The 22,933-nt window shown below is 44.3% G+C and overlaps 1 protein-coding gene across 3 annotated transcripts in view; it reads right to left on the minus strand.

The window, feature by feature from the left end:
- TAF3 (TATA-box binding protein associated factor 3) overlaps positions 1-22,933 on the minus strand; it is a 98,517-nt gene that overhangs the window by 37,723 nt on the left and 37,861 nt on the right. For all 3 annotated transcript variants that reach the window (XM_068136312.2, XM_068136304.2, XM_068136321.2), the window contains 4 exons: positions 21,085-22,907; positions 20,881-20,963; positions 20,375-20,639; positions 19,612-19,712 (listed from right to left, as the gene is read on the minus strand). In XM_068136312.2, the coding sequence (XP_067992413.2) occupies positions 19,612-19,712; positions 20,375-20,639; positions 20,881-20,963; positions 21,085-22,907 (2,272 nt within the window). The remainder of the gene's footprint in view (positions 1-19,611; positions 19,713-20,374; positions 20,640-20,880; positions 20,964-21,084; positions 22,908-22,933) is intronic.

A 22,933-nucleotide genomic window follows, 5' to 3' on the forward strand; every position in this document is an offset into this window, starting at 1 on the left:
GAGAGTCTCGGAGGGGAGGGGTGTGGGGGGAGTTTAGGAGGGAAGGGGAAAGGGGGGAGATTTGAAAGGCATGGGTGATGGGGAAGATTTGGAGGGGAGGGGCAAGGGGGAAGATTTGAAAGAGATGGGATATGGGGAAGATTTGGAGGGGAGGGGCAAGGGGGTAGATTTGGAGGGGAGGGGTAAATGGGGAAGTTTTGGAGGGGAGGGGTGATGGGGAAGATTTGGAGGGGAGGGGCAAGGGGGAAGATTTGAAAGGGATGGGTGATGGGGAAGATTTGGAGGGGAGGGGCAAGGGGGAATATTTGAAAGAGATGGGTGATGGGGAAGATTTGGAGGGGAGGGGCAAGGGGGTAGATTTGGAGGGAAGGGGTGATGGGGAAGATTTGGAGGGGAGGGGCAAGGGGGAAGATTTGAAAGGGATGGGTGATGGGGAGGATTTGGAGGGGAGGGGCAAGGGGGAATATTTGAAAGAGATGTGTGATGGGGAAGATTTGGAGGGGAGGGGCAAGGGGGTAGATTTGGATGGGAGGGGTGATGGGGAAGTTTTGGGGAGGAGGGGCAAGGGGGTAGATTTGGAGGGAAGGGGTGATGGGGAAGATTTGGAGGGGAGGGGCAAGGGGGAAGATTTGAAAGGGATGGGTGATGGGGAAGATTTGATGGGGAGGGGCAAGGGGGAATATTTGAAAGAGATGGGTGATGGGGAAGATTTGGAGGGGAGGGGCAAGGGGGTAGATTTGGATGGGAGGGGTGATGGGGAAGTTTTGGAGGGGAGGGGTGATGGGGAAGTTTTGGAGGGAAGGGGTGATGGGGAAGATTTGGAGGGGAGGGGTGACATTGGTTTTGAAAAGTGTACGATTAATGGGAAACGAACATTTATTGCAAAAAGAGTTTCTTGAGACCTTCGAGTCAAAAATTCGTTTGAGGATGCTGAAGGAGGGGTGGAGTGCTGGAGAGTTTAGGGAATGTATGAAAGAGGCACTGTAACTGTAAGAGATGGAATTTTTTTTTGGAATGAATAGATTTGGTGAGTAAGTCGAAAGCATCCTTTTATAGAGGAAGAAGAAAAAGGTGTTATTATATACGACAGAATACAGTTCTTCAGGGGAAAGTCTAAACATTTTTAACAACGTGATCACGAACAACGTGGTCGAAGAACGAACGAACAAATAGAACAACGAATAAACGAATTAGAGCAGAGAAGGAAATGTTTTTTTTTGGTTTTTTTTTTTTCTGAGTTGAGATTTTAAACAAGGACGTATGGGGTGAAAGACTGGAACAAAAAACAGGGAACGAAAGTAATTGCAGCGCAATCGACGAACCGCTGAGAGAAAAACAAGGCCCCAAGGTTGCACACGGAAACCTACTAGGCCTCAGAATACGCGACACGAATTAACCGCCGATTTTGTATGCAGGTACGAAAAATCAACACCGAGAATCTTACCAAAGACACACCACAAGTACACACACCGAAAGACAGATACAGCCACGACAAAAACACAACTGTGAAAAAATTACTTAACTTCGAAAGCGTGAGCGCATGGACAGCCTCGAAAGAAACGTGACCTCCAATCTTGCGCATGCACACCAGTCAAACTAAATTCTTCCATTCCTTCTCCATCAAAGTGATTATCTTGAAGAGTAGGAGAGTTATTTCCGGCACACTGAACAAATTACAAATTCCTATACCATCAGCCGAGTATCCTGACCTGTCCTTCATCCGAGTATCCTATCAGCCGACCTGTCCAGGATTGGAACCCTAGCCAAATAAACTGCTTCAGCAGAACCGACACACATGGTGGATGATGATGATGATGATGAAGAAGAAGAACAGGCAGAAGAAGAAGAAGCAGAAGAAGAAGAAGAAGAAGAAGAAGTAGAGTTGTGCTCTGGCTCTGGATCATCTACACACTGTACAATCAACCACTCTGTCAATAAAAAGAATCCCTGCCTCATCTGTTTTTGCTCTTTTTCTACCTTTCAACTTTTCCAAGCCAAATCCTCCATCCACCAGCACAACGGTTGGGGAGCGAGAGGAAACGATTAGAATGCTAATCCTTTTTAGTTCTTAAATACTTTTATTATATGCTGCTGCAATCTTATCTTCTTGAAAGTATAAACCACCTTGTTTTTTCCAATCAAATTATTTCCTCTCAACTAAGACCTGACACTCTTGTAATTATTCTACTGCTCTATGCCGAAACGTTTTCCAATTCAGTTATATTTTGTACAAGGAGACCAAATCTCACTGCCTCGAAGTATTTACGCAATTCTTAGACAACAACAACAACACAACATGCATTTTAACGGCCATTTTCCCTGCTAGAGCGGGGGTTAGCCTTGCGGTCCCCATGACAATCCTCTCCATTTTGCCCTATTTTCTGCATCTCTCCTTGTTAACCCCAATGCCCGCATTTCTTCTTCCACCATCTTTAGCCAAGTCTTTCTCGGTCTTCCCCGTCCTCTACTTCCTTCTACATTCATTTCCATCACTCTTCTCAACCAGTCACTTTCATCCTTCCTCAACACATGACCAAACCATCTCAACCTGTTCCTCTTCACAGCATCAATCACAGGCTCTATTCCCATCATTTTTCGCAATTCATCAATTGTCTTCCTCTCTCTCTCAACGATACTCCGCACATCCATCAAATCATTCGCATTTCCACCCTTTCCAACCTTCGTTGCTGCTCTACGTTCATTACCCATGTCTCGCTCCCATAAATCATAACACTTCTCACACATGCAGCATACACCTTTCGCTTCAGCTTCAACGACACTCCCCTCCTCATCAGCACGCCACTAAGTTCCCGAAACTTCTTCCATGCACATCTCACTCTAGCAACCGTTGCCGAGTCTGATCCACCTTCTCCATTCAGCATGTCTCCGAGGTAGCAAAATGTTTTCACACCTTCCAGCTTCACGCCTTCTCCAAGATCCAACTCAACATTTCCTCCATCTGCAGCTCCCTCTGTGCACACCTTACATTTGAATGTAGCTGCCACACTGGTTAATGACCCTCTCAGACCACTACATTTTTGATGAACCCACTCAGCGCACATTGTACATTGAATGGAGTTCACTCCGACACCCTTCCTACACACAGCACAGGGCCACTTCCCAGTTCTTTCCACCTCACCACATGCTTTACCACTTGCCATCACCTTCGTCTTTCCGATATTCACCTTCAGACCTTTTGTCTCCATACATTCCTTCCACTTGTTCATATTTTCCTTCAGTCCATCCATACTTTCCGCAATCAACACCAGATCATCTGCATACAACAACTCCCACGGTAAACCCTCCTTTACGTTCTGAGCCAGCACCTCCATCACAGCTACAAAAAGTAGTGGACTTAGTACCGACCCCTGATGCACTCCCACCTTCACCTCAAACTCACCACTGTTCCCGTCCTTCGTCCTTACAGCTGTGCACGCTCTTTTGTACATTGCCATCACTACTCTGATCAACCATTCCTCCACTCATAACTTCCTCAATGCCCATGTCAATACTTTGCGTGGAACCCTATCGAATGCTTTCGCCAGATCAACAAACCCAAGAAACAACTTCTTCCTCTTCTCCATGTACTTCTCCTGCAACTGCCTCACATTGAAAAGCGCGTCTGTCGTTCCTAGTCCTGGCATAAATCCAAACTGCATTTCGTCGATCTTCACTTTCTTCCTTATCCTCCTCTCCAACACCCTTTCCAATACCTTCATTCCATGCTCCAATAACTTTATCGCTCGGTACGAGCCACACTCCAGAGGGTCACCTTTCCCCTTGTATAGAGGGACGAGGGTACTCAGTTCCCAATCCACTGGAATGCGGCCTTCTTTCACCACCAGATTACAGATCTCTGTCATTCTCTTCACACCCCAACTTCCTCCTGCCTTCACCATATCTCCCACAACTCCCGTCGGCCCTCCCGCTTTTCTACTCTTCATTGCTTTTATCGCTTCCTCAACTTCCTTCTTAGTTATCTTTTCTGCCGGTCCTAAAACTGGGTTACTCTCTATGTTGCCATCCCATTCATTCTCTGTATTCAACAGCATTTCCATATATCTTTTCCGTCTTCCTTTAATTCCATCTGGGTCGACAACGATTTGTCCCACTTCATCCTTCAAGCAACTCACCCCGTCACATCACACCTCTCTTTCGCTATCTGCTTTGCAATCCTGAATACTGCTCTCTGACCCTCTTCCGAATCCAAGCGTTCTCCGAACATTTTCCTACATGCCTCCTGCGCCTTTGCTACCTCTTTCTTTGCAGCCTTCTTGGCTGCCTTATAACTTTCATGCTCTGCTGTTTCTGCTCCCGTCCCCTTCGCCTTCTGCCACTCCTTGAAGTTCTTCCTCTTCTCGTCAATCCTCTTTCCAACTTCATCATTCCACCACCATGTTTCTGAGTGCCACGGTGGTCCTTTTGTCCATCCACATACCTCACCAACGGCTTCCAACAGACTAGCTTTCATTGACATCCAACCACTTTCAAGCTCAACCACATCATCCTCTACCCTACTCAGCTTCTCTTTTAATGCCTCCCTTGCTGTCACCTCTTTCAACCTCCACACCTTCATTCTCGGTTGGTACTTCACCCGCCGAGCTCTCCTCGCACCTTTCACCCTTATGTCGCAGATAACCAAGTGGTGCTGTGAAACAGCCTCCTTCCCCGGGATCACCTTTGTGTCCCGGAGGTGCCCCCTATCTCGCCTACGCACCATCAGGTAGTCAACGGTTGTCGTCGACCCACCTGACGTGTATGTAACAAGCTTATTATCCTCTTTTTGGAACTGAGTATTACAAATCAACAAATCAGCTCCATCAGCAAACTCCAAAATCCTTTCACCTTCTCCATTTCTCACACCATATCCGTAACCCCCATGAACTCCCTCAAAACCATCCATACTCCTTCCCACATGTCCATTTAGGTCTCCTCCTACCACAACAACTTCCTCATCTTTCACGTTTTCCATCAGCTTCTCTATCGCACACCAGAACTTGTCCTTCTCTTCATCGCTCCGACCAACCTGTGGAGCATATCCCGAGATGACGTTCACCAAGAGCTTTCCAATCATCATTTTCACCATCATCAACCTATCACTCACTCTAGTCACACTCACCACACTGTCTACAAACTCCTCAGAAAACAGGACACCAACACCATTCACGCCCTCCAGGCACCCTTGCCACATAAACTTGTATTTCTGTCCCTGCCTACCCTTCACCATTCTCACACCACTTCCCTTCCATCTAGTCTCTTGCACACAACATATGTCCACTCTTCTTCTGACCAATACTTCCACCACTTCTCCTGATCTCCCTGTCATTGTCCCTACATCCCAAACCTCAGAAACCGATCTCCACTTCGGGCTGTACCCTGCCCATATGTAGTTGTAATTGTCATGGTTCTCTTTTTGAGGCAATGTTTTTTTTAATGGCCGGATGCCCTTCCTGACGCCAAGCCTCTTAGTCATCTCTTACGACACGCAGGGATACGGTGTACCTATTCTAATCCAGGGTACACACTGGGAAACGTTTAAAACATGGAAATTCTGGGGCGGGGCGGGGGGGGGGGGGGGGGAGGTGGCGGCGTCAGCATCACGGCTGCGGTTTAAACATATTTAAATAATATTTAAACAAAACCATGAAAAATAATCTGGGAAAAGTCTCTAAGTGAGGACGTGGATTTGAGAAAGAAGGAGCAGAGGTGGAAGAAAAACGAGATATCGGGGGTGGGGCAAAAGTCGAGACGAGGAGGAGAGCGAATAAGCACGCGTCCGGGAGGAGAGAAAGAATTAATAAAGTTTTTTTGTTGTTGTTTTGTTTATTTGTTTGTTTTGTTTTTAAAACGTTGGACAAAGGGTAAGATGTTCGTGAGAGGTAGGGGGGAGAAAAGAAAATCAAAGAAACAAGCAAATACGATGAAGGAAAGAACTTATATTCACAAAATACTGACGGGGGGGAGGGAGCCTGGAGAGACCAGGCCGCGCATGAGGTGCGAACAAAAAAACGACTAATTACACACAAATTTGCAATAATTACAAAACCAAAACTAAATAGAAACACACAATAACACATACACAATAAAATAACCAGTGGAAATTTGACAAAGACACGAATGGGAAAATACTCAAACTTTGATGTCGTGGAGAGATCGAAGCAAACCTCCTCGCTCGAGGGACCGGAAGCGGAAAAAGGGGTGGCTATATATATATATCCCTCTCTCTCTCTCTCTCTCTCTCTCTCTCTCTCTCTCTCTCTCTCTCTCTCTCTCTGTCTGTCTGTCTGTCTCTCTCTCTCTCTACTTATATCCTACTACTTATATCCTTACGCAATTCTGAGAAACAAAATAATTAAATATATATATATATATATATATATATATATATATATATATATATATATATATATATATATATATATATATATATATCCCTCAAGAGACAAGACAGGATTATATATACTAGGGCATGCCCGTACTATATATATATCTAAAATTATACCCCCCCCCTCTATTTACATGAAATAGTTTGGTCCGTTCGCAAAGCCAAAGCGAACGGCTTGCGAGTACGGTGACAATCCCCCCCCTCTATTTACATGAAATGGTTTGGTCCAAAGCGAACGGCTTGCGAGTACGGTGACAATCCCCCCCCTCTATTTACATGAAATGGTTTGGTCCAAAGCGAACGGCTTGCGGAGTTTGGTAAAGAAATCGCCATAGCGTGCACAAACGCGCAGGAAAGCGAAAGAATCGCAAATTAGTTTTAATTAGTTTTAAAACATAGTTTAACGCCAACATAGCGGCAACATAGTTTGCCAACGGGAAATAAATGAATACGCTCTCAAATGTGCCGTCCGAGGCAGAGTCTGTTCGCCACGTTCGGCACACGTGATAGCTCGCTGCTCTCTGATTGGTTGAATCGTTTTTTGGACATAGCTCGGTAACTACTTCTCCGATTAATATGAAACCTTGAAAAGGCACATCCTCAGGTCCCCAGCAATATACCTGGCAAGTTTCAAGTATATCGGACCCGTGGTTGTCGAGAAACAGCGGTCACAGACAGACACACAGAGATTACTGGCATTATAGATACTAGGGCATGCCCGTACTATATATATGCCCGTACTATATATCTATCTAAAATTATATCCCCCCCCCCTCTATTTACATGAAATGGTTTGGTTCATTCGCAACGCCAAAGCGAACGGCGAACGGCTTGCGAGTACAGTGACAATCCCCCCCCTCTATTTACATGAATGGTTTGGTCCATTCGCAACGACCACAGAACCCCCCCCTCATGCAATGGTTTGGTCCAAAGCGAACGGCTTCCGGAGTTTGGTAAAGCAATCGCCATCGCGTGCACAAACGCGCAGGAAAGCGAATGAATCGCAAATTCGTTTTTATTAGTGATACGAATTGAATTGGGAGAAATTGGGAGATGAATGAATTGGGAGAAATAATGCGCATAAGAAATCGAATTACGTACCGTAATGGCGGTCAGCTCGTAACGCGCTCAGCTCCGCTCGTCTCACATCGGCCACGCCTACGCAACAAAGCGTTCTGTGATTGGATGCCGGAAAGCGTGCTGCCGGACAGTCGTCACTGTCCGGAAGTTCGCAAATCGCAGTTAGGATGAATCGTTTTAATTTAATCGCAGTTTGAATTCGTTTTAAAACATAGTTTAACGGCAACATAGTTTTCCAACGTGAAATAAATGAATACGCTGTCAAATGTGCCGTCCGAGGCAGAGTCTGATCGCCACGTTCGGCACACGTGATAGCTCGCTGCTCTCTGATTGGTTGAAGCGTTTTTTGGACATATCTCGGTAAGTAATTGTCCGATTAATATGAAACCTTGAAAAGGCACATCCTCGGGTCCCCAGCAATATACCTGGCAAGTTTCAAGTATATCGGACCCGTGGTTGTCGAGAAACAGCGGTCACAGACAAACACACAGACAGACACACAGAGATTGCTGGCATTATAGATAGATATATATATATATATATATATATATATATATATATATATATATATATATATATATATATATATATATATATATATATACATACATACATATATATATATAATATATACATACATATATATATATATATATATACATACATACATATATATATATATATATACATACATACATATATATATATATATATATATATATATATATATATATATATATATATATATATATATATATTATATATACAGACTTGGCATTTAATATGGAATATTTTTTTTGTGGGGGTGAACTTACTTTTCAACATGTCTTAGAACCAAAAGTTCATTGGAATTATGTTGAAATTATTATATATTTTGTTAATGTGACCTTTAAAAGAAACAAAAACCACATTTGACATTTCGAAACAAATAAATTGATCCTTGAAAGTGATGTAAACTGATATCGAACTCAATTCATGGACAGTACTCTGTTAAACTTCTGTACGTTTTCCAGAAGTATCTCTTTATTTTGAACATTAGCCAAAAATTTTTTTAACAAAAACAAAAGTTAAATAACGACTGGGATTACGGACAGTAAAATTACAGTTCAGTACTTCGTGTAACCCCCACGAGCATTCAGGAGAGCACGTACACGTTGAGGCATGCTGTTCACGAGATTTGCCAAGGTTTGGACAGGAATTGCTTGCCATGCAGTGACAATAGCCTGCTGCAATTCACGCACAGAGGTCAGCTGCTGGTCCAAGTGGTCGATTTGATGCGTTAATTCTGCCCACAAGTTCTCTATCGGATTCATATCCGGGGAAATGCCAGGCCACTCCATATACTCTATACCACGGTCAGCAAGAAAGTGTTGGATCATGCGAGCACGATGAGGCAGTGCATTGTCATCTTGGAAGACAAAGTTTCCTCGAAAGGCTGCACGAGCAAATGGAAGCTATGTTTCTTCCAGAATGGCCCTGTACTTCAACTGGTTCAGGTTTCCATTCAGAACAACCAGGTCAATTTTGCCCCCTGCATGAAAAGCAGCCCAAACGGTCACCCCACCACCTCCAGCTTGGACTCTTGGCACTATACAATCTTTGTTGTAGGCTTCATGCACTTGTCTGCGCACTCGGACGTGGCCATCTTGACGATAGACCAGAAATCTAGACTCGTCACTGAAGATCACGTGATTCCAGTGTCCTGGCTGCCATTGACGGTGCTCTCTGGCCCACTGCAATCGGCGCTGGCGGTGTTGTCTGGTCAGGCGTGGCTTTATCAGGGGACGCCTGGCACGATAGCCTGCTTGAACCAGTCGTTGGTTGACTAGCCTTCTGGATACAGGCACATTTGTTAGTTGCTGCCACTCAGCCCGAAGCCGATTAGCTGACTTGGTACGGCCATTGCGGACTAACCGGTGCAGCTGGCGATCATCCCTTCTTGTGGTTCTGCGGGGACGTCCTGGCCTCGGTATTGGAGTAGGGACACCCCTCTGAGCATTTTGTTTCAGGATCATTGACACCTGACCTTGAGTGATGCCATACTGCCGAGCAATAGCACGCTCTTTCATGCCGTAATTTCGTAAAGCCACCACTCCATGACAAACAGCATTGTCAAGTTGACGGACCATCTCCAGAGGAAGCGGCAATAACTTTTGGAGACGTGCAGCAGTTGTTTTCCACTAATACAGAACGCAACAACCATTGTATACCCGACTGTGAAGCCAATCGTCAAATGCACCTGTCCGTACATTTTGCCACGCCACCTGTGATATAATCCTGTTGTTGACTTCTTGCTGCGACAGACAATCAGTGACATGGTTCTTTTAACAAATAAATCATCAAAGTGTAAAAGAAACTCACCAGATTGATATACTGAGTTAAGAAAGTAAACCCAAATCAAGAAAAAAAAAATATTCCATATTAAATGCCAAGTCTGTATATATATCTCTGTCTGTCTGTCTCTGTCTCTCTCTCTCTCTCTGCTTATATCCCTACTTATATCTTATATCTAACCTACTTATATCCCCTTCCGACAGATGAAAGAATATACTGTACTTGTATTTACTCTGTTGATTCCCTTAAATGATATATCATGAAAAGCTTCTACAATACCTCTATGTATTCCTCTCTTCGCAAACAGCTATTCTGTTATTTGATTGAGACAATATTTGCTTTATAATTAAGATCTATTAATCAAGGAACGAAAAAGAGCAATCAGAGATTGCAGACCCTCGTCAGGATGTGTTTTTAGTGATTTTAAGGCTTTTGTGTTAAAACAAATATGGCGGCCTGATGACGTGACTGATGACGTCATCTTTTTTTTTCCCTGACTCATTTATCCATAGATGATGCTCAACAAATTTCATCTTGATTGGATGAAGTTTTGTATGAGTCGAATCATGACATCATCATTAATATATGTTATTCCCCATGGAGAGTTCTTTACAATGAGCCATGTCTCAATTTTTTCTATGCAGCGCTTTCAGAGATATAGAGGTGCAATTGTTTTTGGTTTTTCCAAGATGGCGCCCTTACCACGCACCATATGACGTCATAATTGCCATTAAAAATTTCTACAGGAGGAGTTGCACATATGGTGAAAATCTCCTGTCAATCGGATCAACGGTTGCAGAGAAAATCATACTTATTCTGTGCAGACAAACAGACAGGCAGACAAACGGTACCGCGAGGCAAACAACTCTGGCGAGGGTAAAAATATATCTAATACCCACCCTTGTCAAATGAAGCGATATCTTATACACAATCAGGTGGAGTCATCAACAAATAAATAAAGGGGGATTTTCCAGAGTCAGAGAGATCTATGAAGATCAGGAATAGAACTGGGCACAGAACTTGGGGAATTCCAGACTTGATATGGAGACGAGATGGAAGGATTCTGTTGAGTGCCACACATTGGCTATGAGAGTAAAGGAAGTCAGTAAGCCGTGTGTGAGTTGGCCTTGGATGCCATAAGCAGAGTTTGGAAATTAAGGCGGGATGCCAGATTCTATCCAAAGCACGAGATATGTCCAGAGAGACGGCCCTGAACTCATGTCTTACATTGAGGGCCTCCATCCATTGTTGGGTGAGTAGAAGCAGCATATCCAAGGTGGAGTGACCTGGTCTGAAACCAAATTGATGATCTGAGATTAGGTTGTTGGAAAAAAGTAAGGATTTCATCTCAACTGATTGGAAGTAAGCTTATACAGTCATGTGAAAAAGTAAGTACACCCCATGTAAAGTTTTGAATTTTTCAACATATTTCAACATACAGCTATTTGATGTTCATTTCAACAACATTGATAGATAAAGGTGATATAATATAACTAATATCATTAAACATTTACATTTTGTAATCCATTGTATAATTTAAATAAACATAAATGCAAATTTCGCATGTGGAAAAAGTAAGTACACCCTTGGCTCTAATAGGTGGTATTGCCCCCTTTGGCAGAAACAACCTCAAGTAGGCGTTTCGTATAACTGTCTACCAGTCTCTGACATCGACTGGGAGAAATTTTTGCCTACTCCTCCATGCAGAATTCTTTCAGCTGTGCGATGTTTGAGGGGTTTCTTGCATGCACAGCTCGTTTCAAATCCCCCCACAACATCTCGATGGGATTTAGATCCGGGCTTTGACTTGGCCATTCCAGAACCCTCCATTTCTTTCTTTTCAGCTATTCCTTGGTGGATTTACTGGTATGTTTAGGGTCATTGTCATGTTGCAAGGTCCACATTCGGTTAAGCTTCAACTTTCCGACAGATGGCCTCACATTATCCTCAAGCACCCTCTGGTACAATGAAGAATTCATAGTGGATTATATGATGGTGAGCTGCCCAGGCTCTGATGCAGCAAAGCTGCCACAAACCATAATATTTCCACCACCATGCTTTATAGTTGGTATCAGGTTCTTGTGGTCAAATGCTGTCTTTGGTTTTCGCCAAACATGTCTTCTGGTACTGTTGCCAAATAGCTCTACCTTTGACTCATCTGTCCAGAGCACATTGTTCCAGAAGTGCTGGTCTTTGCCTCGGTGTTCATTGGCAAACTTTAGTCTTGCCCTGATGTTCTTTCTGGACAGCAAAGGATTCCTCCTGGCACACCTCCCATGCAGATCAAATTTGTGCAGCCTCTTTCTAATGGTAGACTCGTGCACTTTGACATCAACAGTGGCAAGAGCTACCTGTAGGTCCTGTGATGACATTCTGGGGTTCTTAGAGACTTCTTTCAGCATCTTGCGGTCTGCTCTCGGGCTGAACTTGCTGGGGCGGCCTGGCCTGAACAAGTTGGCAGTTTGGAATCTTCTCCACTTGTGGATGATCTTCCGGACAGTCGAATGATCGATTTCAAATTGTTTGGAGATCTTTTTAAATCCCTTCCCAGACTCGTAGGCATCTATAACCTTCTTTCTGAAGGCCTCAGAGAGCTCTTTTGATCAAGGCATAGTGATGCCGCACACTTCAACAACAAAGAGCAAACCAAACGAATTGTCTGAGGTTTAAATAAGACAGGTTCCTCCAAGATCCTCTCTAACAATGTTCTAATCATTTGCACCTGAGCTGGCGCACCTGATTCAAATTTTAGGTATTTGAAGTAGTGATAAATGTAGGGGTGTACTTACTTTTTCCACATGCGAAATTTGCATTTATGTTTATTTAAATTATACAATGGACTACAAAATGTAAATATTTCATGATATTTGTTGTATTATATCACCTTTATCTATCAATATTGTTGAAATGAAGATCAAATAGCTGTATGTTGAAATATGTTGAAAAAGTCAAAACTTTACATGGGGTGTACTTACTTTTTCACGTGACTGTAGGTCAGTAGTTAAGGGGATCCGTTTTTGCACCTTTTTATGTGATGAAGTGATGTTGGTGGATTTCCTAGCAGATGGAAGATGACTTGGCAAATTATAGGTTGAAAAGGGCAGACGAGAGGATGGACAACAGCAGGAAGGAATGTTTTTCGGACATGGCAGCTGATGCCATCCAGTCCCGTTGCAGAAACAGAGTCGAGGGTTGAAAGAACCTTCTCCACGTTGAAAGTTGAAAGGTGTAAGAGACAGAATCCTAGAGCATTTTGGTATGACAGGAAAGGATGGGTACAGAAAGAGAGGGGTTGGGGATACAGGATTTGGAAGCAAACACAAAATTGAGGCATTTGGCCATCTCATGAGCAGACTCGACTTTGGTGCCATTTGAAATGAGGGTGGGGATGGAAGGGGAGCAAACTCCAGAGACCGACTTAACAAGGCAAGACTTAACAAGGCACCACCACAAGGAGCAAGGCTCCGATGTTGTAAGTTACGCAGCGCGATGTATGATGCGCAGCGCTTATGTTGGCTTTGAATGTGTCGGTGTGGTTGTTGTTCTATAGCCCCGGACAGTTCTCTCAAACAAGTCTGCGGCACGGAGACAGCCGATTGATCTCGCAGGAGTGAACCAGAGATCCCCCACATGCAGGAATGGTGTACCCTGCCTTCACAAAGTCACAGACGCAGTCAGACGCAGACAGACGTGAGACAAGGGCCCGGTCCATTGGGACCGATCGGCACTCTGGCCGTGACAGCGCTGCGCTGACGAATCTGGGTAGCATGGAAGAATGGGGAAGATTTAGAGATTAGATTAGACTTTAGATTAGATTAGATTAGATTAGATTAGACTCTAATAGAAGTATTAGAGAATGGATGCAAATTTGAAAGTTCAATCATTAGGTTGGATAGATGCTGTTTTCTGGCTCTCTTGAGAGTGGACAAATTTGTTGCAATGAAATGAGATTGCCTTCGGTTGGGTTGTTGGGTTGTACAGAAGGGAAGTTGTTTCACAGCAACATCTGCTTCACCATAGGATCCAGTGTACCATGGGTGGGAAGAAGGGTGGGGATAACTGAAGACAAGATGGGATGAATCTGTGCACAAAAGAGAGAAGTTTTCTGTGGAAGAATTTCCAGGCTGAACTAACAGCAGGGACAGTAAATAGAGGAGACCAGTGGTGAAGAGGGATGGCTGGCCTTGCTGTCCCTGCCAATTTGCTTGAGTGAACTGCCAGACTCACACGTGCTGAGGCAGCTCTTGGAGAATTGCCAGAGATGTTGACTCTCACAAGCATATGATCAGATGAACCAATTGGAACAAAGGAAAAGCAAAATACATGGTAAATCATGGTAAATCTCCTATGAAAATACAAACAGCACACAGGCACAAACATATTGTCGCGCAACTCCGATTAACACCAGAGTTGCGGAGGCCGGTGACGAAGGCTTTAACTTCCAAGGCGAAAACTCAATAGCGGATTCCAAATCAAACACTTAAACGCGCGGAATGGCGGGACAAAGCGAGAGCCCTGCAGCCTTATCTATTAAAATCAAACAGGAAATTGCGTTCAGGTATATACAGAAAATAATACAACGATTTATTAAATGAAAAGCAAGGACAGGAAAATACTCGCCGGTAATGAACTATTCTAAATCGGGATCCCGCACTCCAGACCTCAAATACAAAACGGGGGATTATGAATTACGAAAGAAACACGTCTTTTGGTGCAAAATGTACGCGGATATCGGGCTTATCTGTCTCTGTCATCTTCTTCTTGTAACACGGCCCTGCTCGGCCGCCACCAGGCCTTCTTCGACCGCCTCCGAGCACCACAGCAACGCAAAGGCCCGAGCCAATGCCCACTCCGTTCACACACGAGGCCTCAAAGCAGGACAGCAAGCTCCCCTCGTGCTCTGAACTCGTCTTCAGGATCTCCGATCTGAACTGCCTGAACTTGGTTATGGCGCTCGTCACCCAACTTCCAACTGCTCCGTTCCGAACTGCCTGTGCACACGAACTGCTGACTCAATGGCGCTCGGCAACTGCTCGTACGAACTGCACTCGTATCAACTCTCACTCCGGACTCCACTCAACTCAACTCCTCCGGCTCAACTGAAGTGAACTCTCTACTCAGGTCGGGACTCTGCTCTCATCTCAACTCTCGTCTCATCTCTCTCAAATGGCGTCCGACCCTCGGTAATATCTCCGGCCGATGACGTCACATTGGTGCACTGCTCAGCCAATCAGAGCCTCCCACGACTCGCCGGCTCGTCCAGGTCACGCCCACTGCGCCACTGCCACTCCCGTCCCCGACCCCGTGGTCCTTGTGTTATAGCACGTGCTATGCGAGGCGGGTAGGCCTCTCGGAGGTGTAAATGGTGGCGGCCAATTGTGGCGGTGTTCCAGCCCGATTTCTTCCTAAGTCATGTCAGCGGGAAGGGCGTCATTTAGTGTTGTACTAAAGGTCATAACTAATGTTTATGTGGTTTGCAGTGCCATAATGGACAAAGGTTTGATTACCAGGTGAGACATACAAGGGCTATACTCATTATTCCCTAATATAACTAACTATCACCCGAATCTCCTGGTAGATTCACAATCATACATCTTATCCCGACAAACGCCTAAACATGAAGAACTTATTACAGGTAGATTCCCTATCGCGACAGACGAATACCTACCTATACAGATCTACCTGGCTCTAGATATTGCTTTTCCCCCAGACATAACAATATAACAGAAAAATAGTATGGATCAGGTTCAGAAAACGTAAATTTGATTGAATTGGAAGGAGCAGCTGTAGATCCGTCCAACACATAGTGCAACCCCAAAATGGAATTCTGCATTCTAAAATTTTGATGCATTCTAAAACGTGACTTTCTTTAATCATTGCTGCCTGACGCTGCACTTTGCTTGAATGTTTCTTTTACAAATAAAGCTAAATCTTGTATCTATACGCCACCTGCTGTCACATTTTCCCATTAAGAAAATAATTGCTTTGATGGCTTTATGCTTGTTCACATCAAATTCCATCAGCCAGTCCTTGGGTCGTTTAAATATCGTACACTGTTTGTCATCTTCCGAGCTATTTACCTTACTGACTAAATGAATACAATAATACCTGCCGGTGATGGAAAATTTGCCGTCGCCAACAGCTCAGTGGTCTCTCTGTCTTCTTTAGCTTCCTTTCTGGTCTTGCACCAGCGTTGTCTCCCCCATGTATCTGCAGGGTGCATGCGGTCCTCCACGAACCCCCTTCTCGTCAAACTCCCAAAATCCAGAATCACTGCTCACCATTTGATTCTTTCATTTGATTTTGATTCATTCGAAATGAAAATTGATGATTTTATGCAGCCTTGACTTTGAATTTTAGATCTAAAAAAAATAATCAGCTTCTAGCTTTTTGTTGGTGAACAAATTCTGTCACCCAATATGCAAATTCTTAAAATTTCAGGTCAATTGGACGAAAATTGACGATTTTGTGATGCTGACCTTTGACCTTTTGACAAAATTATTAATTTAACTTTTCCATATTATTATAGTAAAGCTTTGTTAAAAATTTGATGACAAAACCCAAATGGTAAATTTAATTTCAGGTCAATTGGATGAAACCTGGTGTTGGGCTAGCGGCTAGGGTGCCAGCTTAGGATCCTAGGATCCTGGGTTTGAATCCCGGTCGATCGCTGAATTAATGCCAGGGGGGTTGACTCAGCCTGTCATCCTTCCGAGGTCGGCTAATTGAGTACCAGTTCACTGGTAATTCCCTGTTTGTCGTAAAAGGCGACAAAAAGGGTTGGCGGCAGGAAGGGCATCCGGCCGTAAAACATTGCTTCAAAAAGAGGACGAAAAAAAACAAAAAAACAACCACGGTCCCTGAAAAAGGCCAACCCCCGCTTTGCGGGGAAAAATGGCCTCTAAAGGTGTTTTTTTTCTTTTTCTCCGCAGGCCGGAGAGGAGTCGGTAGAAGACAGAAAGACCACCTACCTGCCTCTAAAGGTGGTTTTTTTTTTTCTCCGCAGGCCGGAGAGGAGTCGGTAGAAGACAGAAAGACCACCTACCTGCCTGTGGTGAGTGAGTGAAAGGTCCTCAGAGTTAGCTTCATCGCAGGAGATTCCAATGATTCTTGGGAACAAGCCCTGGTGTTGGGCTAGCGGCTAGGGTGCCGGCTTAGGATCCGAGGATCCTGGGTTCGAATCCCGGTCGATCGCTGAATTAACGCCAGGGGGGTTGACTCAGCCTGTCATCCTTCCGAGGTCGGCAAATTGAGTACCTTTGGTGTGGTTTCACCATTGATCTTTGACACACAGAATAACACATCTTTCTGCCGTGACTCCTCTCGGGGCTCGGAGGTACACCGTGACCAGGGTTTGGGGAGGAGCACGTAACAGTGAAAAAGGTACGACCCGGATGTACGGACGGACGCATGCACGCACGCACGCACACACACCCCCACACACACACACACACACACACACACACACACACACACACACACACACACACACACACACACACACACACACACACACACACACACACACACACGTCTCCTGCTGTGCAGGGTACGGGCTAACTAGTATTGCTGCTGAAGGCTAGTTGTTGATCTGCATTGACAGAGGTGTTGGACAATGGATGAAATCAACAGAACGGATAAATGTCATGGAAGCAAGGAGAAGCGGACGTTTCAGGGGTTAACCCTTCATCCGAGCTAAAGAGAAAAGATATCGGGGAGAAGGTTCATATAAGCTGGGGTGAGTCAAAGCTGAGTGGGTCAGAGCAGGGTTGGATAAAGGACCATTACCCTCTGAACTCTCACCAAGAACGTTCAAGTGTTCACAGAGTCACTAACACTTGCTCTTTCATCAAGACAACCAAGTTGCTCAAGTAGGATGAAGACCCAAAAGTAGGATTAAAGGGAAGGACCACTTTGATTGCACCTCCATAAATGTGACCTACTTAATCATGTGCAGTCTCTCCAAGAAGATCTACATCAATTAATCTGGGCAGGCCTTCCGTGAACACTTGCTCAATGTATGAACCAATAGCACAGACCTCTCCAACCCATTTGATCGACATTTCAACGTTCCTGGACATCCGTTCAGTCGCAAAGCGGTCTCTGGTATTTCTCTCCATTTCAAGAAACCAGACAGTAGTAAACGCAAAGAGCACACAACCTTATCTATAGGATCGGCAGATTGACTCCTCCCCGGAACAATGATCACTTTTCAATAATTTAGACATTTTGTCTCCAGTAATTTTTCAATCCTTTCACTCGTATTTTTCCCTTTTTATTTTTCCTATCTCATTTTATCTATCTCACCTCCTAAACTTTTTCTCTCTCCCTATGTTTTCTCTCCAATTCTCCTTTACAAATTATTTCATAATTTTTACATTTTATTTACTACTTTGTTAATATATAATTATTCCTATCATTATATATTAATTTTATTAGATGTATTTTTATTTGTACTACTTTTCAAAGTTGCTTTAGTTTATTTATCTGAGCCTGGTTTTGGCTTAGCGGTTAGGGTACAGGCTTGGGATCCTAGAATCCTCAGCTTGAATCCCGGGCAATCGCTGAATTAACGCCAGGGGGGTTGACTCAGCCTGTCATCATTCCGCGAGTACCATGAGTACCAGCTTGCTGGGATGAATGATCCCAGTGTGTACCCCGATTTAGAATAGGTACACCGTATCCCTGCATATCGTAAGAGGCGACTAAGGGTTGGCCGAGGTAGCTTTTCCCAGAGGCAGAGAAGAGAAAAAGTCCGTGTCTCGGTGGAAGGGCATCCAGCCATAAAAAAAAACATTGGCTCAAACAGGGAACCATGATTGTCATGGGGCCCGCAAGGCTAACCCCTGCTTTAGCGGGGGGAAATGGCCTTAAAACGTTCATTCATTCATTTCATTCTTTAGTTTGTTTATCTCATTGTCAGTCACATGTTATTTCCCTATTAATTTAATTTTTCTCTTCATCACCTTGCAAAGGCTTGATGTATGAAAATTTCTCAACCTAAAATAATATGCTTCCTTAGTTTTTCCAAAAATTGCAATTTCATTGATCTGCGCAATTGAAATGGATACAGCAGCACATATGTGTTTTTGTTTTAAATAGTAACATGAAGTTATCAGAACAAAACATCGATTCGGCCTCAACACAAAAGACATTTGTTACAGGTCAACAAGGACAACGTGCGATCCAATGCCAACCGCTATTTTGAGTCCTCGTCGCAATTCCATTGCTTGAGTTTGCTCCCTTCACCTTTTCAACTGAAATATACATATTTTAGAAGACAGTATTTTCGTTTCCAAAATTTAGACACCAAAGTAATTTTTCTCTTCTCTGCCTCTGGGAAAAGCTGCCTCGACGAAGTGCAACAAGAGTGCAGAGAATTAAGGAAAAGCAAGGGAATGGTTACGGTGCCAGCATTTTCATGGCAAAAACCCTCATAATCCATTCGGCTCCATCAGCAAACCAGCCTCCTCGTTAGGCGCCAGCATCAAGTTCGCCTTTTGTGGACTTCAAGTGGTCAGGAAATGGGCTGACCCTGTGAAGCAACGTGACTGCAAAAGCAGCTGAAAAAATAGAGGCTGTTCGTGAATCAAAGGGAATCGTTTCAAAATTTTTGGTCGTTTTATCCGCCTTATCTGAAACGAAAATTCGTATTTGCCATTCGCACATCTGTGTAATCATGCCATCCAGGTCCTCCCCACAACATTCAGTCACTCACCCTCTCTATCTCTCCTCAACTCTACTCCCCCTTTGACCAATGACCTTTGCCCTACCCTCACAACCTGCCCCACGCTCTGAACTCGTAAACTCACCAATGATACCAGTCGTCGCAAAGGTCACAGCCAATCATTGGACTTCCATCATCAGGCTTTTTACAGCCAGGACAAATCCATACCATGTTGCCTTGTTCATCCTGCACACGGCAATGTATGAAGCAAAAACATAACAACATGTTATGGCCTTTAACAGACAATTTGATCTAAGCAATAAGGTAACGTTAAAGCAAAATAAATAAATAAATAATCAAACATGCCAACCTCTATCCCAGGACACTCACTTTCAACAACAGTTAAATCAACATTCAAACTTTTTGGAAGTCCAAAGAATGCTGCCCTGGGGAGTAAATCATGGCGAAGCCAAAGCATGAACCTTATTATTTTTTGAGCATTTTTTTTTCTTCTATGAAAGATGACCTATTGAACTAGGGTGGTCTGGAACATTAGGACCCTTTAGAGACTTTCAGAGTTGACATGATGTTCTTTTTCATTGCAGACATACTCATCAGCAGGAGCATAATTTAGGATAGGTCCCATGTGGAAGGCGAAAACGTACATGCACTTCCCATCTGGAATTACATGGTCCCACCTCTCATGAAACAAAGATTAAGGGGTAAACCTTTGACCATGAGAGCTTGTAAATCCCCACCCGCAGCTGCAATATTGTTTTCAGTCAACTGGCTGCGCTCATAACAAACTGCCAGTGACCTCAGTCACTTCTGAATACAGCGGTTCCAAAAAAATGCAAGCCACAGTTAGGTATGCCATAAAGGTGAGCATCTTGTCCCATTGAGCTCACCACAAAAGTACTGATTGTCTCGGTGGTCACGGTCCGTGCCATCGTGGATGCTGAAATCGGCCGTGAGCGAAATTCTGGTGATGAGCCACCTTCTGAGAGACCACGCAAACTGCCTGGCAGGACTGAGTGAGGTAGGGGTGATGATGGAGGTGAACGTGTTGGAGACAATGATGAAGTTGAAGAGGCTGTGCCCAGAGGGGGTGGCGTTTTGGACCGGGATGGGGCAGGGGACAGCTTCTTGTCTCCACTAGCCTGGTGGATCACGCTGTAGAAAAGGTGCACACAACAACAAGCAATGCCACCACAAAACAAAGTTTTTTTTTAGCAAGAACTAAAAAAACAAAAACTAAAAACTTTTTAGAACTAAAAACAAAAAAAATAAAGAAATTCTGGTTTAGTTTTCTACTTATTACAAAGGAGACCTATTCTAATATTTGAAGAAAATTATAATGGGAAGAAGAAAAACAATAATGGATAATGGGAAGAAGAACAACAAAGCTCCTTACAGTGGAAGTTGTCCTCCAACCTTAAGAGTAAGTTTGGGGATGGCAGGTGAAGGGCTACCACTGGGCTGTTCTTGCTTGATGATCTGTGTCAGGATAAAGAAAAAAAATCAAGAGTTAGGGTACATACTATGTCCAAGCAAACCAACAAATACCTCCCGGACATTATCAAATGGGTCAGCCACAAGGGAAGGAAAAATCGATTACCTTGTCATGCCTGTGCTTCTCATCCTTTTCTTTGCCTTTCTCTTTTTTCTTCTTCTTCTTGTCCTTCTTCTTATCTTTCTCCTTGTGTCTGTCTTTTCCTGGAACATCTGAGGCCCTACCCATCTTTCCCTGGGCCACTGCCCCAAACAATGAGAATGAGCCCCCCGCCTTTCCAAGCTGGAACTTTTCTTTCCGCTTATCCTTTGCCTTGTCACTGCCACGGTCTTTTTTCCTGTCCCTGTGTTTCTCCTTCCCTTTTTTCCCCATAATATCTCGTCCCTTTCCATCTGCCTTTATTCGGTCTTTTAGTTTGAATGCTCCTTTGTCCTTGCCGACCTTTCCCTTTCCTTTATGTTCCTTCAAATAGTCTTTTTTCTTTACCTTATCACGACCTTTCTCTCGTCCTTTAAGCCTCTCCTTCATCCTCTCCTTTTTCTTTAGTTTCAATCGAAGTTCTTTTTTCAGTTTCCTGCGAACCTCAGAAGCAGCTGCTTTGACTCTACCTGGTGCGAACACTGGTTCGGCCACAGAGACCTTTTGCTCAGACAGTAGCTGACTCGCAAAGTCTTGTTTTGGGGAGGAAGAAGGAGAGTGGGATGATTGTGATGAGACATCCATAATTGGGCTCGGTGGCTGAGAGATTGGCACATCCAGGCTAGCCTTACGCACAACCTCATTGATAGAATCATCCAATGTCCACGATGACCCTGGGTGCATCGGTTCTCCATGGCCGACTGTTGAGTCCAATTCTGGATCAAGTGCTGGTTTGGATATAAAGGCTACATCAAGTGGACTCTTGGTGCCATCCTGGACAGGACGAAGACGTGGACTTGTGAGGACTTCATCATCTGATTCGGAGAAAGCAAATGGGTCAGCCTCTTGCTTAGAACATGCTTGTGCGATGACAGAATCAATCGAATCAATGATTGTTCGATCTTCCTGAGTTTTGTTTCCTGTGGCATCCACAATTTTTTCAGGTGGTGAAATGCCAGTAGATAACGGCTTAAGCACTTCCTTTGACGTTTTCTCTTGTGCCAGGGACACTGACAAAGCTTTAGTGCAGTCTTCTGTCTTGTTCGTGCCCAGCACGATTAGCTTGGACTTCTGCTTTGTGGATCCTTTTGAACTCTTTGACTGGGCCCGAGACTTGCATTCACGTGCAGGAGACTTTTGCCCAGCCAACTTTGAAATTCTTCCTGGACTAGTTCCAGAAGCAGGCCCAGTTGAGCTTTTGGGAGACTTTACAACTTTGGCTGTGCCAGCCGAGGCCCCTTGTATTAAAGGCAGTTGGATTGATGGCTTTACTTTGGTTTGTGATGAATGCACTGATGTAGATGTGAAATTCTTAGGTTCAGTTGTTAGTTTGGTTGACTTGGGTACAAGGGAAAGCTGTGGAGGCTCAGGCGATGAAGGAGGTGAGTCAGAGTTGTCTGCTGAACATACAGGTGATAAGACAGGTGGTGCCCGCTGCTGCTGCTGTTGTTGTTGTTCTTGTTGTATATTTAGGGGCCGAAGGGGTTCACGTACATCTATTCCAAGTCTAGGCTGCTTAATTTGTGAAGCCTGGGTGACAAATGGAGGTGATCCTGGAGACCCTGGGCTGCTGCTGTCTGCCGCCGCTGCAGCCATAGCAAGAGTCCGTTTACGCATAATAGTGTCATCAGAAACAATCTCCCCTGGCTCCAGGCCATCCACCAACTCTCCTTCTTCCTCTTCCTCCTCTTCTTCATCCTCTTCCTCTTCTTCATCATCATCTTCATCCAGAGATATCTGCATAGCCTCAGCTGAGGTTCCTCCATCTCTTGGTACCGGTTCATCTTCTTCTGCGGGAATATGAAATCAAACTTGT

The sequence above is a fragment of the Myxine glutinosa genome, chromosome 1, assembly GCF_964187855.1.
Source record: "Myxine glutinosa chromosome 1, kmMyxGlut1.1, whole genome shotgun sequence".
In the NCBI taxonomy this organism is placed as follows: domain Eukaryota; kingdom Metazoa; phylum Chordata; class Myxini; order Myxiniformes; family Myxinidae; genus Myxine; species Myxine glutinosa.